The sequence below is a fragment of the Dipodomys merriami genome, unplaced genomic scaffold (assembly GCF_024711535.1).
Source record: "Dipodomys merriami isolate MVZ:Mamm:240054 unplaced genomic scaffold, mDipMer1.0.p SCAF_136, whole genome shotgun sequence".
Taxonomy (NCBI): domain Eukaryota; kingdom Metazoa; phylum Chordata; class Mammalia; order Rodentia; family Heteromyidae; genus Dipodomys; species Dipodomys merriami.
In genome coordinates, this window is record NW_027202671.1 from 1,210,126 (window position 1) to 1,230,889 (window position 20,764).

The 20,764-nt window shown below is 44.0% G+C and overlaps 2 protein-coding genes across 6 annotated transcripts in view; one reads left to right on the plus strand and one right to left on the minus strand.

Moving 5' to 3' along the window:
- LOC138825230 (E3 ubiquitin-protein ligase RMND5A) overlaps positions 1-6,838 on the plus strand; it is a 58,663-nt gene extending 51,825 nt beyond the window's left edge. The window contains exons 8-10 of one of the 2 annotated variants that reach the window (XM_070019637.1): positions 902-1,056; positions 2,140-2,227; positions 3,453-6,838. In XM_070019637.1, coding sequence (XP_069875738.1) covers positions 902-1,056; positions 2,140-2,203 — 219 coding nt within the window. In that variant the 3' untranslated portion in view covers positions 2,204-2,227; positions 3,453-6,838. Of the gene's footprint in view, positions 1-901; positions 1,057-2,139; positions 3,059-3,452 lie in introns of those variants that run through there. The other variant, XM_070019636.1, reaches the window with a different exon arrangement.
- Positions 6,839-11,008: 4,170 nt separating this feature from the next.
- On the minus strand, positions 11,009-18,531 carry LOC138825232 (T-cell surface glycoprotein CD8 alpha chain-like). Of its 4 annotated transcripts, none has more exons than XM_070019639.1 (6): positions 18,420-18,531; positions 17,963-18,319; positions 17,476-17,586; positions 17,166-17,276; positions 15,717-15,747; positions 11,009-11,751 (listed from the first exon to the last, which is right to left on the minus strand). In XM_070019639.1, the coding sequence occupies exons 1-6, from the start codon at positions 18,466-18,468 to the stop codon at positions 11,742-11,744; spliced, it is 669 nt and encodes a 222-aa protein (XP_069875740.1). In that variant the 5' UTR covers positions 18,469-18,531; the 3' UTR covers positions 11,009-11,741. The 4 variants fall into 4 exon arrangements, with proteins under 4 accessions (XP_069875740.1, XP_069875742.1, XP_069875739.1 ...); XM_070019638.1 differs by lacking the exon at positions 11,009-11,751 and adding an exon at positions 11,879-13,263; XM_070019641.1 differs by lacking the exon at positions 17,166-17,276.
- Between the last annotated feature and the right edge of the window lie 2,233 nt (positions 18,532-20,764).

Sequence of the window (20,764 nt, forward strand, 5' to 3'; positions counted from 1 at the left end):
TTGACCCTCTGTACAGTATTTTCACAATAAAAAAATAAAAAGAAACTATTGATACAAGTGCCATAGGCTTTGATGCCACAGATTGCCACAGGGCCTGTTGAAACTTGGCTTAATAATGCCCTGTTTCAGGTGGTTTCCCTGGAGCATTATACACAAAACATGAGAACCTCAGATCTGAAACTGACTTTGAAGGATTTACTGAGCAGAATTTTATCACCTGGCTACGTGTGCTGCCATTTTATCACCTAGCTATCAGTGAGGATGCCTGGTAGCTTTGCTTCTAGATGTAGGATGAAATTTTGAGAGGGTTTAGGCTGGGGATGTGACTTGGTGGTAGAGTGCTTACCTAACATGCATCAGTCAGTGGGAGTGACCCTGTACAAAGGGCAGAAGCGCTTACATTTTAGAGCATTTCCTTGACTTTGATCTGACTCTCACACATTGGAATTTGGAATTTCTTTTATTTTTTTCTTTTGTTTTTTTTGGTTGGTTGTGGGGCTTGTACTCTGGGCTTGGGCACTGTCCCTGTGCTCTTCAGCTCAAGGCAAGCGCTCTATCGCTTGAGCCACAGCGCCACTTCAGGTTTTCAAGTGGTTTATTGGAGATAAGAGTCTTGCAGGCAGGATTCCTCACGGGCTGGCTGTGAACCGAGATCCTCAGATCTCAATCTCCTGAGTAGCTAGGATTACAGGTGTGAGCCACCGGTGCTCTGCTAGAATTTGGAATCTTGTTGATGACTGGTTTAACTCAACTTGGTGTTCTAAGACTCACCATCTTTGAGAAAAGTGCTTTGGATAATTCCATTCAGATGCATAGATCTGATCAACTTTCCTGTCACAGTGCATGTTAATCTATGGTTGATTTTTGGAATATAACTAGCCTTTTTACTTTTTTTGAACAGATTGAAGTGGACCTTGGCAAAAAGTGCTGGTATCACTCTATATTTGCCTGTCCCATTCTTCGTCAGCAAACAACAGATAACAATCCACCCATGAAATTGGTTTGTGGTCATATTATATCAAGAGATGCCCTGAATAAAATGTTCAATGGTAGCAAGTAAGTGTCTGACTTCTTAAGATACTGGTGAATATATCTTTTGGAATTTGGTGGGAACATCAGGTAATGAAGAAAATCAAATGTAGCTAGATTTAGAAATAGGTTTCTTAAGTATATATTGACAAAAGTTGGGGGTATCTAATTGTTAGCCCATTTAATCTGTTATTTGTTTGATTAGATTTGAAAGAACAATCAGTGGTTTTGGGAACTGCTGTTTTCTGGTACTCTGTTATCTGGGCCTACTTTGCTTTCTTTATTTACTGATTTCTCTTAGAGATCTTTTTTTTTTTTGGGGGGGGGTGGTGGTCCGGTTGTGGGGCCTGAACTCTGGGCCTGGGCGCTGTCCCTCAGCTCTTCAGCTCAAGGCTAGCACTCTACCACTTGAGCCACAGCGCCACTTCTGGCTTTTTTTCTTTTTGCTTATGTGGTGCTGAGGAATAGAACCCAGGGCCTCATGCATGCAAGGCAAGCGCTCTACCACTGAACCACATTCCCAGCCTGAGATCTTACTGCTAAAAGAGCCCTGTTCTGTTTCTCTTCAAGCTACAGAGTATTCTTCCAGGTAGAAACAGGATTATTTAGTCAGTTTCCTATTTAAGTTGATAACTATCAGTAGTGCTAAAGTGAGTTACCTTATCTATAGCTGATGTATAAATTCCTACCAGTACAATTGCAAATCCAAGGGATATATGTTTGTGATTCTTTTAAGCTCAACTTAAAAAAAAGTCCCAGAAACCATTTCTAGCTCAGACAGCTAGAAAATTTTTCACTTCATTTCCACTCCATAATGATAAGTTGCTGTTTTCCCCTCCTAGACCCTGCAGCTGCCCTGGCAGTGCAGAGCAATTGTGATTAGAAGCCATCTAGGTAGGTTGTTGGTCTTAGCTTAGACTTGCTGGTTTCCTATGGCACTATAGGGGAGACTGTAGTAAATCCTTCAGACAAAATTCAGACACATATACTGTTGGTGTGTGCATACACTGGGATATGTTTAATTGTTAATAATAATCTGCAACCCAATGAAAATGGAATGCTGGGTACTGACCCATTTCCTTGACTCTGTCTTTTTTGTCTTGTCTCTAGGTTAAAATGTCCATATTGTCCAATGGAACAAAGTCCAGGAGATGCCAAACAGATATTTTTCTGAAGAAGTGAATTTGGTTTGCAATTTGTAAGTGAAACTGAATTGTTGGGTGCATTTGAGAAGAGAACGTTCCATTGATTGCAGCTAACCAAGGACTCCCGTGTTCATATAAGCTAATGCTCCAGAAACTTTGCCAGCATGCTAGTGTACACACTGATGGGAGTGCTCCAAACGAGTGCTACCATAGGGCTTTATTATCTGCTTGGTCTTCATTTTTGATCAAGTAAATACACCAGCAGTTGTCATTCAATGCAGGTTTTTGTACTTAATTATAAGGTGATTTTTTTACTTCTTAGGAGCAGAAACAGGAATTGACCTCCCCGCCATGTGTTGAATATTCCTTCTGCTTTTCCTTTTCTCCTTTTTTAATAATTGTAAGCCTGAGAGTGTTTGTGACAAAGCTTTCTTTCTTGATATGTGTGTGTGTGTGTATATATATGTGTGTGTGTGCATATATACACACATATATATACACATTTATACACACATATGTGATAAAATTAAATGAAAATTCTTCAGAGAAAGTTTGACAAGTTGAATTGTGGTTCGAAAACTAATTTTCTTTTTTTTTGTTGTTTTTGGTTAAGGAAGAAAGCTGTGATAGATTCCAAATTTGCTTTTTGATGTTTTCCTCTGCTCCAGCACTTGCCTCAAAATCAGCACACCTGCATTTGAGCTCTGCTTGTAGCCCCAGTGGGCTGCCTGTTTAAAATCCCATCATGAATTTAGCAGGCTGGTGTGACAAGTCTTCCACTAGAACAGAGTGGAAGAAGTATTGTGGGTTTTTTTTTTCCCTTTTATTGCCAAGAGGTGCTTGTTTTTAAAGTGTGTTCAATAAATGAAATTCTGAAGTTAGAAGTGTTCTTAAGTTAATATATATGCTCTCTTGGTCTTGGTAGCCTCTCCTTTGAAATCTGTCTTCAGGACTTGGCTATGTGTTGCACCTGTATATCACTACAGACACAGTGTTGTGCATGTATGTGTGTAGATACTGTGCACCAGCATCAAACATTGTGCATCTGGAAGGGAAGTAGCATGTTCCAGTCCTACAATGCGGTTACCAGACCCATCACTTTTAAGTCCTTCAAGTTAGACGCTAACAATTTTTCTGTAGTGCAGAATATGTTCACTGCTGTTTTTGTGTTTGATTTGTGTACTGGTCAATGACTCTCCTGCAAAGTGTATCATCTCATTGACTGTGAAGCTGTATATTATTCAAATGGCTACAGATAACGATCTTTTCTCTTGTGAGGTATCTTCATTTAATGCACTGTCCAGAAAGAGCCATGTGTAAGAATCTTTTTCTGTATGAGAAACTACATGGAAAAGACTTCTGCGGACATAACTCTGACTTAAACTCATGAAGTTATTTCATCATGAGAAGATTGTTATATGGAAATCACCAAATACTTTCCAGCTTTTTTTTTCCATCTGACATGGAACTGAACCATGAACATAGGAATACTCTGATGAATGAAAAAAAATCAAAAAGCAAGGAGACTTTGACATTTTAAACTACAAGTGGACTTAGATCAAGGGAAGGGGGAAAATGACAGATTTGGTGCTAAGCTCATGGGAAATTGGCAGCATTCACAGTAGCACATCAGCCTGGCTGGTTTATTCTGAATTATTCGCCTGGGAGAGCTGGGATTTGCTTGTGGAAAAAAAGAGACTGCAGAAACCCTGCATGTCACCCCTGTGTTACCTTATGGTTCCTGCTGATTCCAGTGTGCTGTGAAGCTAGCTAGGAATCACAGTTGGTGCCACTTCGAGTACTTGCTTCGTCCAAACTCATTCTGACCCACACTGATGTTTGTGTCACTGTTGGGACTTTATATAAAAAAGTCCCCCTCTACTAAAGAAGTGAAGGAAGATCTCAGACCAAGTTGTTGGAGTATAGGAAAAAAGTTGAGCGTTCCAGGCAGTACTCAGTCTAGGGTGTAGGCACGATTTTATATATATATATAGTCTTTTCTTTGAATTAAATTATTGAGTGTCAGTTTTTTAAAACTTTTTCTCCCCAGGCCAAATTTAGCTTTATACATAGTTACATAGTTTATTCTCTCCTTTCCACCTCAAACATCTACATGACGTCATTGAAGTTTCATACAAGGTTTGAGCAAAACAGATAAGCTGTAGAGCTGGTAGTCAGTTTTTTTTTTTGTAGCAAACCCTTTTGCACAGTTGGCTAAAGCCACTTTGAAGGACAAAGCCTCTGCTTTATCCCTCTCCTGATGTTAGGAATCTTATCAACAGTTTCCTAGGCAGCTCATGAAACTTTAAGGATGACCATGCTTTATTTAACAAGCATTTGACTTTACAGGTTTTTTTTTTGGTCCTGTAGTCTCACTGGGCAGGAAAAGGGCCAAAAGATATTGACACTCTTGGTCAGACAATTTATCATTATGTCTGTGATCTTCTTTAAGTGCATGGACTTAAAATCTATAGGAGACTAAATGTACAGGAGGAGTGGATTTGAAGAGGCCAGACCTTAACCAAAGATGCCAGAGTACAACATTACGTCCTTTCTATTCTAGAAAACCCCTTCACAGTGGTGTTAGGACCATATCATCACTGATGCTGCATGCACATTGGCATGCAGGGTAATGCTATTGGTTTCTTCCTGTCTCTCCCAGCAAGAGGCAATGAGAAAGCCAAGTTAGACTAATAACGTAACGTACATTGGAAACTTTCAGAATGGTGTCTTAAGCTCCTTTAAGAGCCATTTCCATTACCATTTGTGAACAAAGGCCATGGGATTATACTAAACCAATAAATTTTTATTAGCAAATCTCTAGATCTCAACTTGGCCAACACATCTGTATTTTCTAGCACTCTTCATAGTGGCTAAGGTTGCTTTTTTTTAATCTATTTTTTTCCTCCTTTGCATTGTCATTGCAAATGATGTTTCTGTTTTACTGATGATTATATGATACTTCTAATACATAAATGAACGGGTATTGGTGCCTCTTTATTTTAAAGAATTTGAAGAGCCACCTCATTTATAGGGTGTGTGTTTTGTGAGTGTGTGAGCATTTAATTGAAAATAAAGTTACGAATTACATCTTTGTTTCAATTTTTCTGTAGCAGCTAAAGTGCACGGAGACACTAAAACCCACACCAAATCACGTGGGGATGAGGATCCTTTTTTTCTTTTTTTCTGTCCAGGTGGTCCCACAGGTTATGCAGTTCATATTCAGTATTCTCCATGTTCTAAGTGACTTCCACCTCAATGGTGTCAGTCTTTGAGAAAAGAAAAGAACTCTTGGTTTAGCCATACAAGAGGAGTTACTGGTAGACTTAATATTTACCCTCTGGCTTTCCAGCACAACCTTTGATAAAGATGACTGACAGCCAGGCTGATCAGTCTGTTTAGTCATCAGACTCGGGTTATCTTCAGGGAAGGTACGGAGGCATGGTTTGGTTCATTTTATCACTCAGATGTAGAAAGTGAAGACAAACCAAATAGCTTTCATCACTTAACTCTATGTACATGATCTGTGGTAACACTAGAGTGCACACAAGTACATAGTAAGGAACACTTAAAAGGCTTGTTATTTCATAAGCCTGTGGTAGGTTTTATGTGGTTCAGCAGTGTTTACCATAAACAGGTACAGGCTTCATGAACTTTTTATATTAAATTATAATTGACTATATACCAAAAATAGAATGACATGTATTTTAATAGCAGACGAAGCAGTTAGTTTGAGGGTGAATTTTCTACTGTTGATTTTACTTTAAAAAAAAGCAAGAGAAACAAAAGTTTTTGTTTTTTAAGACTACAGTTTTAAACTGTAGTGAGCACATGCTTCATTTACTTCTAAAGAGGCGAAAGCAGCTGGAACTGGCTTGCAGTACATGCTTTGTTTCTTGGTGTGAATGAGGCTATGCACGTGTTTTAGCAGTCACTTAACCTCCTCTAGCCAGGCAAATCTGGGGTTCACTAGGATTTAGTGCCTGATCTTTTCTTTGGGGAAAGGGTGAGAGTGAATGTATGAGGGAGGGAGGGAAGCAGGAAAAGAAAATGGAAGTGTGAATGAGTGTGCATGTGTTTAGGAATTCACCCTCACCCCACTTGTGTCTAGCAGAGACAGGTGACTAATGTGTTCGCTCATGACTGCAGTATGCATGTATTTTTCTTTCCTCCGTGTTTTCTAGACCTACACTAAAAGGATTCATCAAATCATCTTGTTCAGATGGCTCAGGATTGTATGTCTTTTGCTTACCCTGTGCTCTTGGGTCCTATAATATTTCTATAATTATGTAATAAGAATAGTGTTGCACTGTATTCTATCGTATAGAGCTATATGTATGGAAAATTTTGATCAGTTTTTTTAAGAGATGTATCCTGTTCGCAAAGGCACAATAAAGTTGCATCTTCTAGACTATAGGCAATAAAGTTAACAATAAACCTTATTTAACACAAACCATGCTCATCTTCTCTGCTCATTTGATTTTGGAAAAGAAAGTCTAGTATATTCCAAGTAGTTTCAGGGATTTCATTTAACTTTAAAAATTCTGATATATTTAATTTATAAATTTCGGACTGATATAATAGAATTTTGGAAAACTAAGAAATGCTTTGTTAATGTGTGTATTCCTATGTAAAACACATGGCTCCTGTGTATATTTTTTAAAAATTAAAGAAATGCACATCTAAAAAGTGTCTTGTGGAACCAATTTGTATAAATGAGCTAGGTTACAGAGGTATGAAGGAGGGAATGTGAAGGCACCAATTGTGAAAAGAAAAAGTCACTGTTTGCATTTGCTGGGGTCTTTGTGCATGGCAAGAATTTAAGAAAATCTTGAGATGGAGGTATGGTAGAGTACTTACCTAGTGTGAGACCCTGAGTTCAAACTCCAGTACTACAAAAAGAAAATTGGTGTCACCATCTCCCCCTGTTCTGTGCTACTCGTGATGTGAGAAGTAGGTGATCGGGTACTCTTGGAGTTTGAAATGAAGAGATAACGTCTGTTTCTGGATCCCATCCTCCTGCCCATCCCATGCTCTGTCCAGAATGGTAATGATTCTATGCCTGGCACAACAGCTCAAAACAGATTGCTGGGGAAAGAGGCATTCACCTCAACATTGCCAGGTGGAACAGAGACTGAATAGTCTTACCTTCAGTGAGGAGATTAAGTGGTAGAAACAGAGTTTATTTGTGTTCCTTTTATAAGAGCAGGTAAAACAGCTACTGAAGAAAACCATGCCCCCAGTCAACTTGGATGCCAAGCAGTTATAGCAAAACACAATCACAGTTCCTTAATAAATCTCTCTCCTTTACTGTTATTGAACAAAAATCTAAACCTGGGCTGGGAAGGTGGCTCAATGGTAGAGCACTTGCCTTGCATGCCTGAGGCCCTAGGTTCGATTCCTCAGCACCACATAAGCAAAAAGAAAAAAGCCAGAAGTGGCGCTGTGGCTGAAGTGGTAGAGCGCTAGCCTTGAGCTGAAGAGCTGAGGGACAGTATCCAAGCCCAGAGTTCAGGCCCCACGACCGGACCCCCCCCCCAAAAAAAATCTAAACCTTCCCCTTAGCTAGTTCAAGTTGGCTTAAACATTTTGGGTGGTCACTTTGCTATGTAATACATTATTACCTTCCCACTAGCTTTGCTGTAGACAACACATCTGCCCTGGAGGGGTATTTCATAATAGGTACCTGCAGGCCATTTCTTCTGGAAACACTGGCTGGCTTTTCACTTGGACTTGCAGACACTAGATAACTAGAATGAGATATGAGAAACCTTGATATCTCTGTCTTCACATCTTGTCTGCCTCCTTTGCTTCTTTAATCTTCGGGTTGGTTTTCACTCACTTCTGCCCATAGGCATGTTGATCATCAGAGAAATGTCTAAAAATACTGTACTACAGGGTTAACTTGAGCTAGACTTGGATAGTCTTCCCTCTTCTATAGAGGCTAACAACCTATCTGCCGCTGTACCAGAAAAGACCGTGAAAAAACTTGGTATCAATTCCTGGGATATCACTGCCCGTTTCGAGAATGATGTGAATATTTCTCCCCTTCTTGGCTTACCTTTCGTCTGCAGCCTAGAGAAGCTGATGGGTGAACAAAGCTCATCTATTTGACTACTGAATAAAAGCCTTTCTCCACAGCACTCACTCTCAGACATGGGTTTTTTGGTGGGATGAGCTGGGCCTAAGGCTGTAATATCTGAGACTGTAGATTATTTCCTGCCTAGTGGAAGCTATGTGGATCTCTCCTAGTCACATTTGGAGCTAGTGGCCCAGGTAGTACTAAAGAGGCTGGCTAACATCTCTTTGCCTACATATGTGAAAAAGATACGAAGGGGTGTCTGGGGGTGCTGACATCCATGGTTATATATTGAAAGCACTAGCGCCCAAAACCACACACACCAAGTCACATACAGCAAAGTTTATTTCAGGAAGCTGATAGGCTAACTCTCCTGGGATAGAGTATAGCGGCCTCTCCTTATGCAGTGGATATGATTATATAGTGCCAGGGAAATGCAAAGTGGCAAGTCTTGTAGCCAGATGTTAGAAATAGCATATGGCTGGGGCAGAACCTCCTGACTGCAGCAGCAGCATTTGGGGGCTACAGGTAGTGTAGTTTAGCTGAGGGTGGACAATTCTGGCCTGGCCTGGTCACCTGATTGGGGGAAAGGGTAGAGGACCTAGGATGGAGGTTGTCAGCCAAAATAGGTGTGGATATGCTAACATATCTTGTAGCAGCTTTATCTGTAGCAAGGTCTTAGAGGAGAGAGGTCAGGGATGAGGAAACAAGATGCTGTACTCAAAGTACATAAAAATAATCACAACTATTGCATGTATTGATTTGCTTCCCATGTTCTAGGAGCTACTGTAAGAAATTAAATCTGCATAAACACATGTTCCTTTGAAAAAAATTTTGTAAGTGGTGAAACTGAGTTATCAAATGAACTCACTTTCCCAGAGACCATGCAGTTAATAGTAGAGCCAGGAAGCAAATTTCACTGTGTTGGTATTCAACCACTCTGCTGCTGTTACCTGTAGTTTCCTCTGGTATTTAAAAAACAAAACAAAACACTTGAAGCCTGCTTTGGAGGCAGTTTACTCCCTGTCCCCAGTGGTGATGGAACTGCAGAAAAGAATTTGCCCATAGGTAGGTGGAAGGAGCAGCTAGTGAAAAGGGAAATACCTCCCTGATCTACTTGGCAAAATTCATAGGATTTCAGGAAGTACAACAGCTGGAGGGGGAAAAATAAGTTTTATATGAGCCACATTGAGGCTGGCTGGCTGGATTCTTGTCTGTTAATACCAAAATTTCCACCTCGTGGTGTTTCAAGGCCTAAAAAGTAATCAGTGTGTCAGGATAGCAATTGGCAGATAAAAGTTTGGGCCCAAGGCTAGCAGAGTGAAACTTGGGTGCTCCTCCCACTTGTGTGAAGCCAACAGGATGGATGCATCTGACCATTTAGGAGCCCTGAGCCTAAGTTCACAGCCTGCCTTTAGCATGCTTCAACTGCATGGCCTACAGACAGCCCACCTTTTTCTCTGGCCCGATGGGCCAGCTCTAAAACATGTGTTTTCTTATATTGATACTTTAAATTTCTAAACGATTTTGTTTGTAAGTTGTATTAGTTGCTTTTCATACACAGTGGCAAAGGACTTGAAAGAATGTTTTAAGATTTAGCTCATGGTTTCAGAGTGTTCCGTCCACAGTCACTTGTCTTCGTGTTTCTGGGTCTTTGATAAAGCAGGACATTATGTGGCAGAAGAGTGTGCAGGAGGAGGCTGTTTACCACATGGTGGACAGGAAGCAGAGTGGAGCTGTAACAGGAAGGGGGCAGGGTAAGACAGAGCCAGGAGGACTTGCCTCCGGTGACCTCCTTTCTTACAGGCAGTAGTTTTGTCACCTCTCAATAGACTACTGAATCCATCAATGGATGAAACCATCAGTAGGCCGGAGTCCTCAGGATCTAATTGTCTGTCACTTTAAGTGCCCTCACAGACATATTCAGAGCTATGCTCTACTTAAGTAAGGAGACTCATTCCTACAATCTTAGCTGCTCAAGAGACTGAGATCCGAGGTTAGAATCCAGCCCAGGCAAACAAATCCATGAAACTCTTATTCCATTTATCTAGCAAAAAGCCAGAGGCATGACTCAAAGTGGTAGTGTCAGCTTTAAGTAAAAAAGACAAATGAGGTCTTACTATGTTGCCTGGGCTGGCCTTGAACTCCTGGGCTCAAATAATCCTCTTCCCTCTGCCCCCAAGTAAGAGACTACAAGCCTATGCTGCTGTGCATGTGCAGTGTCCTGGGTTCAGTCTCCAGTACCAAAAAAGACAAGACAAAAAGAATACAGTTAAAAAAATTAACTATCATGTTTTTAAAGCCAAGATGCTTTTAGGAGAGTACCTAATGTGTGGGAAAGGAGAAGAACAATTTGAAAAACACCCTGTAAATGGTGTTAAGAAACATCTCTCAGGTGTTTCTTGATCTAGTTAATTGATTAAAATGAAACATACCTGGTGTCATTTTTTAAAAAAATGTTATAAAATTGATGCATAGAAGGCTTACTGTTTCACAAGTCAGATAGTGAGTACATTTCTTTCTGGACAATGTCACCCCTTCCCTTGCTCTCTCCCAGTTTTTCCCTCCCAATCCCACCCACAAGTTGTATAGTTCATTTTCAACCTAGTGTCTAGTGAGTACCACTGCTGCATTTGTTTACCCTTTGTCCCTCCGTTTCTGTGCCTCCCCCTTACCCTCCCAAAGACAGATAAACAAGATGAAAAAAAGGAGAAAACAAACAGCAACAAAGAGAAAATCTCTTGTATTTATTTCCTGTAGTTCATTTCCATGAAGTGAAATCTTTTTTGTTGAGGATATATAAAAACAACAACAACCAAAACAGTATTTGACCCTCTTCAGAGGTCATGTGTAGCCTGTCTGCTGCTTAGCATCGGAACTAAAGGTTGGAGAGAAATGCTGCTCATGAGAGGATAGCCTTTTTCTAGTTCTTTTCTTGGCCTACATTCTTTGGCCTTGTTGCCTTATGACTAGATAGTTTTCATGCTTTTCCCACAAGGAGATGGTGCTCCTCTTCCTTCCCAAGGAATCCAGAAGCACCAGAATCCATCCAGGCTCTGCTTCTGCAGGAACTTCACATCCTGAATCCTGTTCTGAACTTCAGTACCTCACTCCCCCCTGCCCTCACAGGGCCTGAATTGTGGGCCTGGTCGCTGTCCCTCAGCTCTTCAGCTCAAAGCTAGCACACTACCACTTGAGCCACAGCACCACTTCTGGCTTTTTCTGCTTAAGTGGTGCTGAGGAATCGAACCCAGGGCCTCATGCAAGCGAGGAAAGCACTCTACCACTGAGCCACCGTCCCAGCCCCTTGTGTGCTTTTTGGGCATGTATATTTTTACCTCAATAGTAAAATGAAGATTTTCAATTATGAGAGGACAGTCCATGTTTCTAAGCAAACAACGAGAAGGAAGCTGATGGATAAAAGAATCCAATCCATTTTAATTGATGAGATAATGGTGAGTCCAGGGTAAAGGTGGGAACTGATCTGATTAAAAGGACCTTAAAGAAAAAAAATGTACAAAATGTTAGCAACAGTGTTATCAGAGTAGAAAAAAAAAAGTAGCAAACGCTACGTAATAAAGGAAATGAGGCCCAACCAAAAAAAAAAAAAAATACTATTTAGCCATTAAAAGGATGATATAAATGTTTATTTACTAAAGCTACTTATATAAGCACAGTACAATTCTAGTTTAAAATATTTTACATATATGCATGGAAAATAATCAGAAAGAAAGCACAGTATAATATTAACCATGAATTAAGAGCTACCAGTGGGGGAAGGAGGTTGGGAGGGAAAAATTGGTAGAAAACAAGAGAAGAGGTGACATGTCAGTTACCTGACATGTAACTGTAACCCCTCTGTACATCACCTTTATAATAATAAAAAATTACCAGTGATTCTTACTTCCTTATTTTCTTCATCAAGTACCCATACTGTACGATAGTGTACAAGAGGAAATTGGTTTGGGGGTAGCAGATTTGGCCCTCAGCCTCCCAGGAATCTGTTCTGCCTCATTCTTGCTCACAGCAAGGGGGTATCAAGAAATGTGCTGACAGCTCTCCAGTAATTCTGCCTGTGATTACAAAGTGTAACACATCAACAGTGACCCCAGGACCGTGTTCCAATCTGGAATCTCACATTTAGAGATTGAGGAAGACTTTTTGTTCACCTTTACCAATGCTCACATCATACTCGTTAAGTTTCACCTTCTGCCAGTTAAGAGCTGGGAGAGTGATGTTAACTCCCTAGGTATTTTAGGGGATTTTTCCCTTAGTGATGGAAAGGGTTTCTTTTCTAGGATTTAGTCACCTCTCATTTTTCTGTAGGAATTTGTGTGGTCTATGCAATTTCATATTTCAATATAAAAAGATCAGCTGTTGTTCAGAAACATAGAGTACTCTGAAAGGTAGATGTTGTTCTCTTCTCTTTATTACATTAGAGCCCAGTACTGAGTAGATCACAGGTGCAGAAGAAATACTTGTTCCCTTGAGACACAGACTCCCTGTCCTCTGGAAGAGAGACCTGAATTATGTGGAGAAAAGAGCCACAAGTTGGCAGAGAAGGGGTCTACCAGCTCTGGCTCCCACCCTTACTGAGTTCAATCTTCTGTAAGATTATGAGGAAGAGGTTTTGAACTTATGGGTCCTGACATCACCTTTGGCTCTACCAGCATGATTCTGTGAAGTGGCTCTCAGGGTAGCTGTGGTGTGCTGCTTTCTGTACCATTGTGTGTGCCATGCACTGTGACTCTTGCGGTGCACCGTAGACATCATGTGGTTTGGTTTTGTGTCAAAGTAAATAGATAATGTTACTCTTCCCAACCTGCCCCACACTAAAATAATCAGAATGAATGCACAGGAAGGAAGACTGGAAAAACTTAAAAGAGAAGTTGCTCTCTTGCAAGGAAAGGTCTCAGTTGGATGTCAGGTAGTGACTATGGCACAGTCCTGGTGCCACATTAGATGTAGCTCTTAGAAGGGCTGGGCTTGCCTCCTTGTCTCACGAGGGGCCTGAAAGGAAGGCAGGGGATCATTATTGTAGCAAGAGCCCCTTCAAAGCAACGTTCATCCCTGACTCATTTCCCAACCCCTCAGTCTCTGAAACCTTTGAGAACACGTCCCTAGGGCACCAGCATGGGGCAGTGTAAGTAACCACAAAGCCTTGACAAGTGTTTCATTGAATGATCTTTTTGAGAGTCCCATACAGCTATTTCAGGGAGTCTACACTGGACAGGAGATGTCAGAGAACCTTCCCAAGATCATACAACTAGCAGGTGCCTGAGACAGAATCTGAGCTCAGTTAGTCTGGCTTCAGAGAGTTTTTGACTAAGTCCCCAGGGTGGTAAGATAATGAAGCTGACCATCTAAATCATCAGCTGCCCTGATTCTCAGCCCTGGAAGATGAGAAGTAGAGACACGTGTGAGCCAATCACCATCAGCCAAGGAGAGCTCCTTGAACTAAGAGTCCTTTTCCAGTAAATACGTACTGGAAGTTCATGTTGATTTAGTGATTTCTCATGGGTTAATTTGTCATGTGTGTCCACCTCATCCCCCAAACCTCCATCATCACTGAGTGTACTAACCTAGGAGTGTAAATTCCTCATGTTTAACCTGTGTAGCTGTGTATTTGGGGGCAAGATTTGTCGCTCACTTCAAATTTTTCTGAAAAACGTTTTCAGAAAAGTTAAAGGATCTTCTTATAAGAGCAACCAAGTGCACAACTCCAGTTAAAGAAAATGCTAAGAATCCTTGCAGGTTAGAGCCTTTATGCTATTGGTGTTTCACTTAGAACATGTGCATTGAACATTCATTACATTTTTTTATTGTTTCAAATAATGATGTGCCAAATGCTGAATTTAAATTCTTGCAAGTACCAAGAAGTATAAAATGAAAACCCTAAGTACAAAATTTGAAATATTTCACCTACTGAAAAGAATTGGGGTACATGGCAGGTTATCCTTAATATTCATTCACCCCCTTCTGCCCAGCTTAGCTCCACAACCAAGAAAAGTGACTGAACTTTAGACACAAATTGCAGCTCTGCTATTTCTTGTATCATGGCCTTAGACAAATCATTGAATGCCCTCAACCTTTGTTTCCCATCTGTAAAAAGGATTATGAAACTTGAAATTAATTAAATTTTATATATGTATAAATTATATCTATCTATCTATCTATCTATCTATCTACCTATCTATCTATCTATCTATCTATCTATCTATATATCTGTCCTTCACACCCCAGAGGGACTAGTTCTAGAACTCCCTTACCTTTGGATACCCAAATCTTTGGAGTCCCTTACATAAAATGACATTGTATATAAGCTGCACATACTCTCAACCCTTTAGATCCTTTCTAGATGACATAATAGCTAATATGGTTTCAATGAGGTACAAATCATGGATATAGTATACTGTCTTAGAGAATAATGACAAGAAAAAGTCTATACATGTTCAGTACAGACATATTCTTTAAAACTGTCCTCCATCCAAGATTGATTGGGTTTGTGAATGCAGAACTGATGGATTTGCAAGGCTGACTGTATAAGTCAAGTAACTGGTACATTTTAGGCTTTCATCAAATGGTTTGGTTTTAGAGAGTGTGGGTACCTGAGATACCGCTACCACCACAGGTGGATTTATGAATCTCAAAGCTGTGATCTATGAGTTGAGACCATGGTATCTCCTGTAGCTATCGGGATTAAGAGAGATTGTCAGGATAGAGCAGTGCCTGTTGATGTTCCCTAGCCTAAGATGGAAGCTGAGGGGAGACTAAGGCCTCTTGTACACACAAAGGCGCAATGCCTATGTGCCTCTGATCATATAAAATAATATTCATCGAAATGAACTCCAGGAAATGTTGAAATAAGATGTTTTTTTTCTTTATTGCTATTTTTGTTTTCTTTTTGTCTTGTTTGCTCATTTATCTGTCTTTGAGAGGGTAACATGGGAGGGACACAGAAAGAGAGGGACAAAGGGTGAACAAATGCAGCCAGCAGTACCCACTAGACACTATATTGAAAATGAATTATATAACTTGTGGGTGGGGATGGGAAGGAAAAAGTGGAAGACAGCAAAGGAAGGGGTGATATTGTCCAAAAAGAAATGGATGTTACCTGACTTATGTAACTGTAATATTTCTGTATATCTTTATAATAAATAAATAAAATTTAAAGAAAAGACTCCTCAAACACTTGAACTAGGATGAGTTGAAGAAGATCTCAGATGGATATTCTGGGAGGTGGACCAGATTAAAATGACTGATGTTACACTGCTCTCCCCACCAGCCTCCCTTTTTTCAGAATTGCAGGCACATTGCTAGTCTTCTACCACTCTTTGTTCCAGGACTAGCTGCCTCCCTTTCCACTGCCATAATCTCTCTGAGAGTGTTTTCCATCATCTGCTGCTGAGTAGTCAGGACTAGAACTGCCCAGTATGAGCAGGCTCAGGCTTATAAAGACTCACCTGGGACATTTGCACACACGTCTTCTGTTTCCTGGATAAGAAAAAGAGAAGGGTAAAAATGAGTGTCCTTCTCATAGTTTCCAAATATCATTTCTTTTCTATCTTTGGGGATAAGTTTTTGGGGATGGGGTGCCAGTCCAGAGCTTGAGTTTAGGGTCTGGGTGCTGTTCCTGAGCTTTTTTTTTGTTCAAGGACAGTGCTCTACCACTTGAACCACAGCCCCACTTCTGTCTTTTTGGTGGTTAATTGGAGATGACAGGCTCACAAGACCTTCCTGCCCAGGCTGGCTTTGAACTAAGATTCTTGGATCTCAGCCTCCTGAACAGCTGAAATTATAGGTGTGAGCCACCAGGGCCTGGCTATTTCTTAATTTCTTTTAGGCAAGATTTCCCTCTGTATCCCAGGCTAGCCTAAATTTCCTGATCCTTCTGCCTTAGTGCTAGGAGTACAGGAATGAAACACCAGAAAAATGATCACGTTCACTCTTGAGAGCAGAGGTAGGGTCATCTTACCATCTTCCATCTGCCTCTTCAGGTATCAATTTAAAACAACAACAGCAACAAAAAACATGGGGCCACAGGGTGTTGGCTCCTTGTAGCTCGAGTTCCTTTGGGTGAGCGTGGGGGTGGGGGGGAGGACAGGCAGGGTGGTGGCCTGGGAGGCCCACGCAGCCACTGCGGGCTTCTGTCTGCGCATGACCGGTGAAGTCCGTGTCGCTGACCCGCTCACAGCACAGAAACATTGCGCTTCTGTTCAACTTTGCCTTGATCATTATTGTGTAAACGCCGTGTTCGGGGTTTTCTTTCTCTTATTCACAAAACTAAATCCGTCAGGGAATTATAAAGTTATTTAAAAACTGGAAAAGCAAAAACAAAACAGAACGCCATGGGGAAGGCAGACCTGGGTGAACTGAGGCTTTTGCAGATTTGCTGATGCGATCGACTTGGAGCGATCGTGGAGACAGGGTCACTGCACGCCTCCCAGCAGTCTGGGGTTGGGCCCAGCTAACCTCCCCTGCCCGCTTCCTGGCTGGGTTTTGCGCAATCCATCGGGCGCTGCGCTAGCCAGGGCTTTCCATGATGGAGGAGTCCCGTGCTGGGCCCAGCTGAGCTAGGGCCTTGGCTCCCAACCCCTCCCGCGAGGGGTGGGGGAGATGGAAGGAGGGCAAGGGAGGGAGGGGAGGAGGGAGGGAAGAACGGGGGGGGGGGCTCGAGAAAGCTTTTCCTCCTTGCTCCCATCTCCAGGAAAGACGTGGACTGTGCCTGGACATGCAGCTCAGACCTCACCACACACACACACACACACACACACACACACACACACACACACACACACACACACACACACACACACACACACACACACACACACACACACACACACACACACACACACACACACACTCCCATCTTGGCCCAGAGCGAAAGCAGCACGTGGGAATGGACTCACTGTGGAAACAGATGAGGGTGACGACCAGAGACAGGAGAAGCACCGCGCACAACCCGGCCAAGGAGACCCAGATGCGGATATCACAGGAGAAGTCCAGCCACCTCGTGTCCACTGACAACACGGCAGACGACACTGAGGGGAGGCTGGGGCTGCCCGTCCTGTCCCTCCCGGCTGTTCCAGGCCCTTCTTCCCTCCCTGAACTCGGGGAGGGGGGCGCCCCCGCCCTTCACACTGTCGTCCACGATCGAGGTGACCCCTGCGCCAGGGACCCTCGATGGTCAGGGCTGCCTCTGACCCGCGCCCGCCTCACCTGTGCCTCCTTCTGCCCTGGGCCCGCAGATCTTGGGGCTCCCGGACACGGGGTGCGACGTGGTGCGGGGCGCCGGTGTGGGTGGTCGGGGCGCTGGCGTCGTGGTGATCACTGCGGGGATCAACAGGGTGGTGGGGGGTCGGTCAAGCTGGGGTGTGTGTGGATGCAGCAGTACCCCCCAATTCCTCGCTCAGCGCCCCCTCGTGGGGAGAAGTGACCCCCGGATGCGCGCTGACCGCTTGGCTGCGGTCGCTGCTTCGCCGCCGCATCTCCCGCGCGCCCCGCGCAGGGTTCGCGCGCGTTCGTGGGGAGGAAGCAAGGTACCCTGCCCCGGGGCCGGACAAGCACCCCCAAAAGGAGCCCAGATCTCCCAGCCTGCAAAGCCTCGCCCAATCCCTGCTCATCCATGACCTCGGAGCCGAAGCGGGGTGGGCGCCCAGGGGTTCCGACGTGACGACCCCCCGTCCCGCCGCTCCCCGCGCCCCACCTGGCAGGAAGACGGGCACCCAGGGGCTGAAGAACACCATGCCGCTGACCATGAACGAGCAGAAGTAGTAGCCTTGGTCCTCCGGGCGGAACTCGCTCACGGTCAGCGTGTACAAGCTCTTGTTTTTCGTCCCCGAGAACCGCGGGTCCAGCCGGTTGGCCGCGGTGGTCCGGGTAGAGGAGAGGTAGAGGAGGAAGGTGGGGCTGGCGCCTCGGCTGGGCGTCTGGTAGAGCCAGGAGCAGCCTGTCGGCTGGCTGCTCACCACCACCTCGCAGCACAGCTCCATCTTCTTGCCCGGCTCTGCCACCAGCGTCTGCGGCTTCATTCGGAACGGGCTCTGTTGGGCCACCGCGGCATCTGGAAGGTGCGGGTTGCAAAGTTAAGATGCACGCGCGAGCTCACGGCCTGTCCCCTCTCCTCCCTTCCCCCCCCCCGGGGGGGGGACTCTCGAACTCACAGAGCAGCAGAGCCAGGGACAGAAGCCAGGTGGTCCCCTGGGATGCCATGGCGCTGTGATGCTTCGATTGAAGCTTGGGGATGAGGGCAGGCACCCTGGATCCTGTGGGGTGTGGAGGGGGTGGGGAGGGAGAGGCTGAGCTCTTGGGCAGGCATTTGAAGGATGTGATGTCACCAGATGCTCCCCCTGCACCCCCGCCCAGGAGAGTCACCCTCCTTTTCTCGAGGTTGTCACTGTCCAGCCCAGTGAGGGACCTGGGAGACTTAAATGGGGCCTGGTAGAGCAACTGAGACAAGGTGTTGAAAAATGGCCTTTGGAAATGGCTCTTGTGTGAGAGTGACAGATAACTTTCAAGAGAGGCGGGAGTATGGGGCGCCGGTTCCAAGCTAGTCTGGGCAGGAAAGCCGGTGAGACTCTTACCTTCAACAAACTACCAAAAATCTCGAAGTGGAGCTATGGCTTCAGTAATAGAGCGCTAGCTTTGAGCAAAAACAGCTCTGGGACAGTACCCGGGTCCTGAGTTCAAGCCCTAGGACTGGCACTAAAAGAAAAACGAGGGAAGAAGTTGAGCGTTGGTGGCTCGTGGCTGTAATCCTTATCTCCCATTAATCACCAAAAAAAAAAAGTGAAGTTGTGGTCCAAGTAGTAGGATGCTAGCCTGAGTTCAAGTACTAGCAGAGAGAGACAGAGACAGAGAGAGAGAGAGAGAGAGAGAGAGACAGACAGACAGACAGACAGACAGAGACAGAGACAGACAGACAGACAGATAGACAGACAGACAGACAGACAGACCTCACAGGAAGGGGAGAGTCCATTATTTTGTCCTCACTCAATGTGTCTGTTGTGTCTTCACCCTGGGTCTTTGTCTCTGCAGTGGTATTGAAAGCCAAATGGGCCTTCAAAATGGGCTCTCCTATGGGAACGGAGGCAGGGCATTCTAGACATTTTCTCTTCCACTGAGGGGACTTTCAGGGGGCCAAGAGCTGTGGAGAGTTAGGCACCATTCATTGCCTGTACTGACCACATCCTTCCGCTCCTGTGCCATGGCAACAGCCTCCATACCAGTCCCTCTATCAGCTATCTTCCAGCCATTTTCATAAAGGGGAGCTCATATATGCTTCCCCATAACCTAAATTGTTGCCTGGAACTCAGCCTCTTGGCTTCATCCACCAGCTCTTGGGCGGGTGCTGGCTCCTCTGAGCCTTCACCGCAGACCTGTGCTCCTGTCTTCCCTACAGCACCTGCAGCTGCAGACTTAGAAGCTTGGTTTCCCCAACTCTACTCCTTGGTGCTGTCCACCTGGCATGTTATTCTCTATAAGCCCTGCGGCCAGCTCCCAGACTGTCTGACTTGGACCTCATTTCTCTCCCTGCTCTACTCTGGATGTTCACAGGATGCATCTATGACCTAGATAAATGCTTGGGTGGAGGCAATCTACCCTCTCCTGTCCCTGGCCTGTGTGCCTCCTTCCAGCCCATTGCTGTTCTGAACCTTCCAGCCTTAGTGTGGGATTGTCTTCCCTCCCATTTCTTTTTCTTTTTCTTTTTTTGTCGGACTTAGGGCTTCAGCTCTTCAGCTCAAGGTAAGCACTCTACCACTTGAGCCACAACACTACTTCCAGTTTTCTGAGTGGTTTATTGGAGATAAGAGTCACATGGACTTTCCTGCCCAGGCTGGGTTTGAACCGTGATCCTCAGAGCTCAGCCTCCTGAGTAGCTAGGATTATAGGCGTGAGCCACCAGCTCCCGGCCGTTCCTTCCATTTCTTCGGGGTTCCCAGTCAGAATGCCGCTGTGGGTACACATCATACTGCTGCTTCACTCTAAAAGGCAAGCCACCTGGCAGTCTCTGTTCCACACCCATGTCAAAGCTCAACATGAGCTCTATTTTGTTTGCTGAACTGTACCTCTCCAGTAGGGTCTAAATTTAAGCAATCGGGGTTGGATGGGTTTCGTCCACACACCAGTGGAACTGGGGATTGAACTTAAGTTCTATTGGCTTAGCAAGCAATCTACCACTTGAGCCACATCCCCACTCCTTTTGATTTTTAGTTCATTTTTCAGATAGGATCTCATGCTTTTGTCTGAGCTGGCCTACCACTACGGTCTTCCTCAGTAGCTAGCTGGAATTAGACATACATATAACCATATCTGGCTTGGATGTGTTTAAAAAAAAACTTTGATTTCAATGCCTGCTTTTTTCAAAACATCCTAAAACATTTTCCCTAATATAGAAAGCTTTATATTTACAGATTTTTTTTGTATGCCAGTCTTGGGGTTTGAACTCAGGGCCTTGCAACTATCCCAGAGCTTTTTTGTTCAAGGCTAGCGCTCTACCACTTTGAGC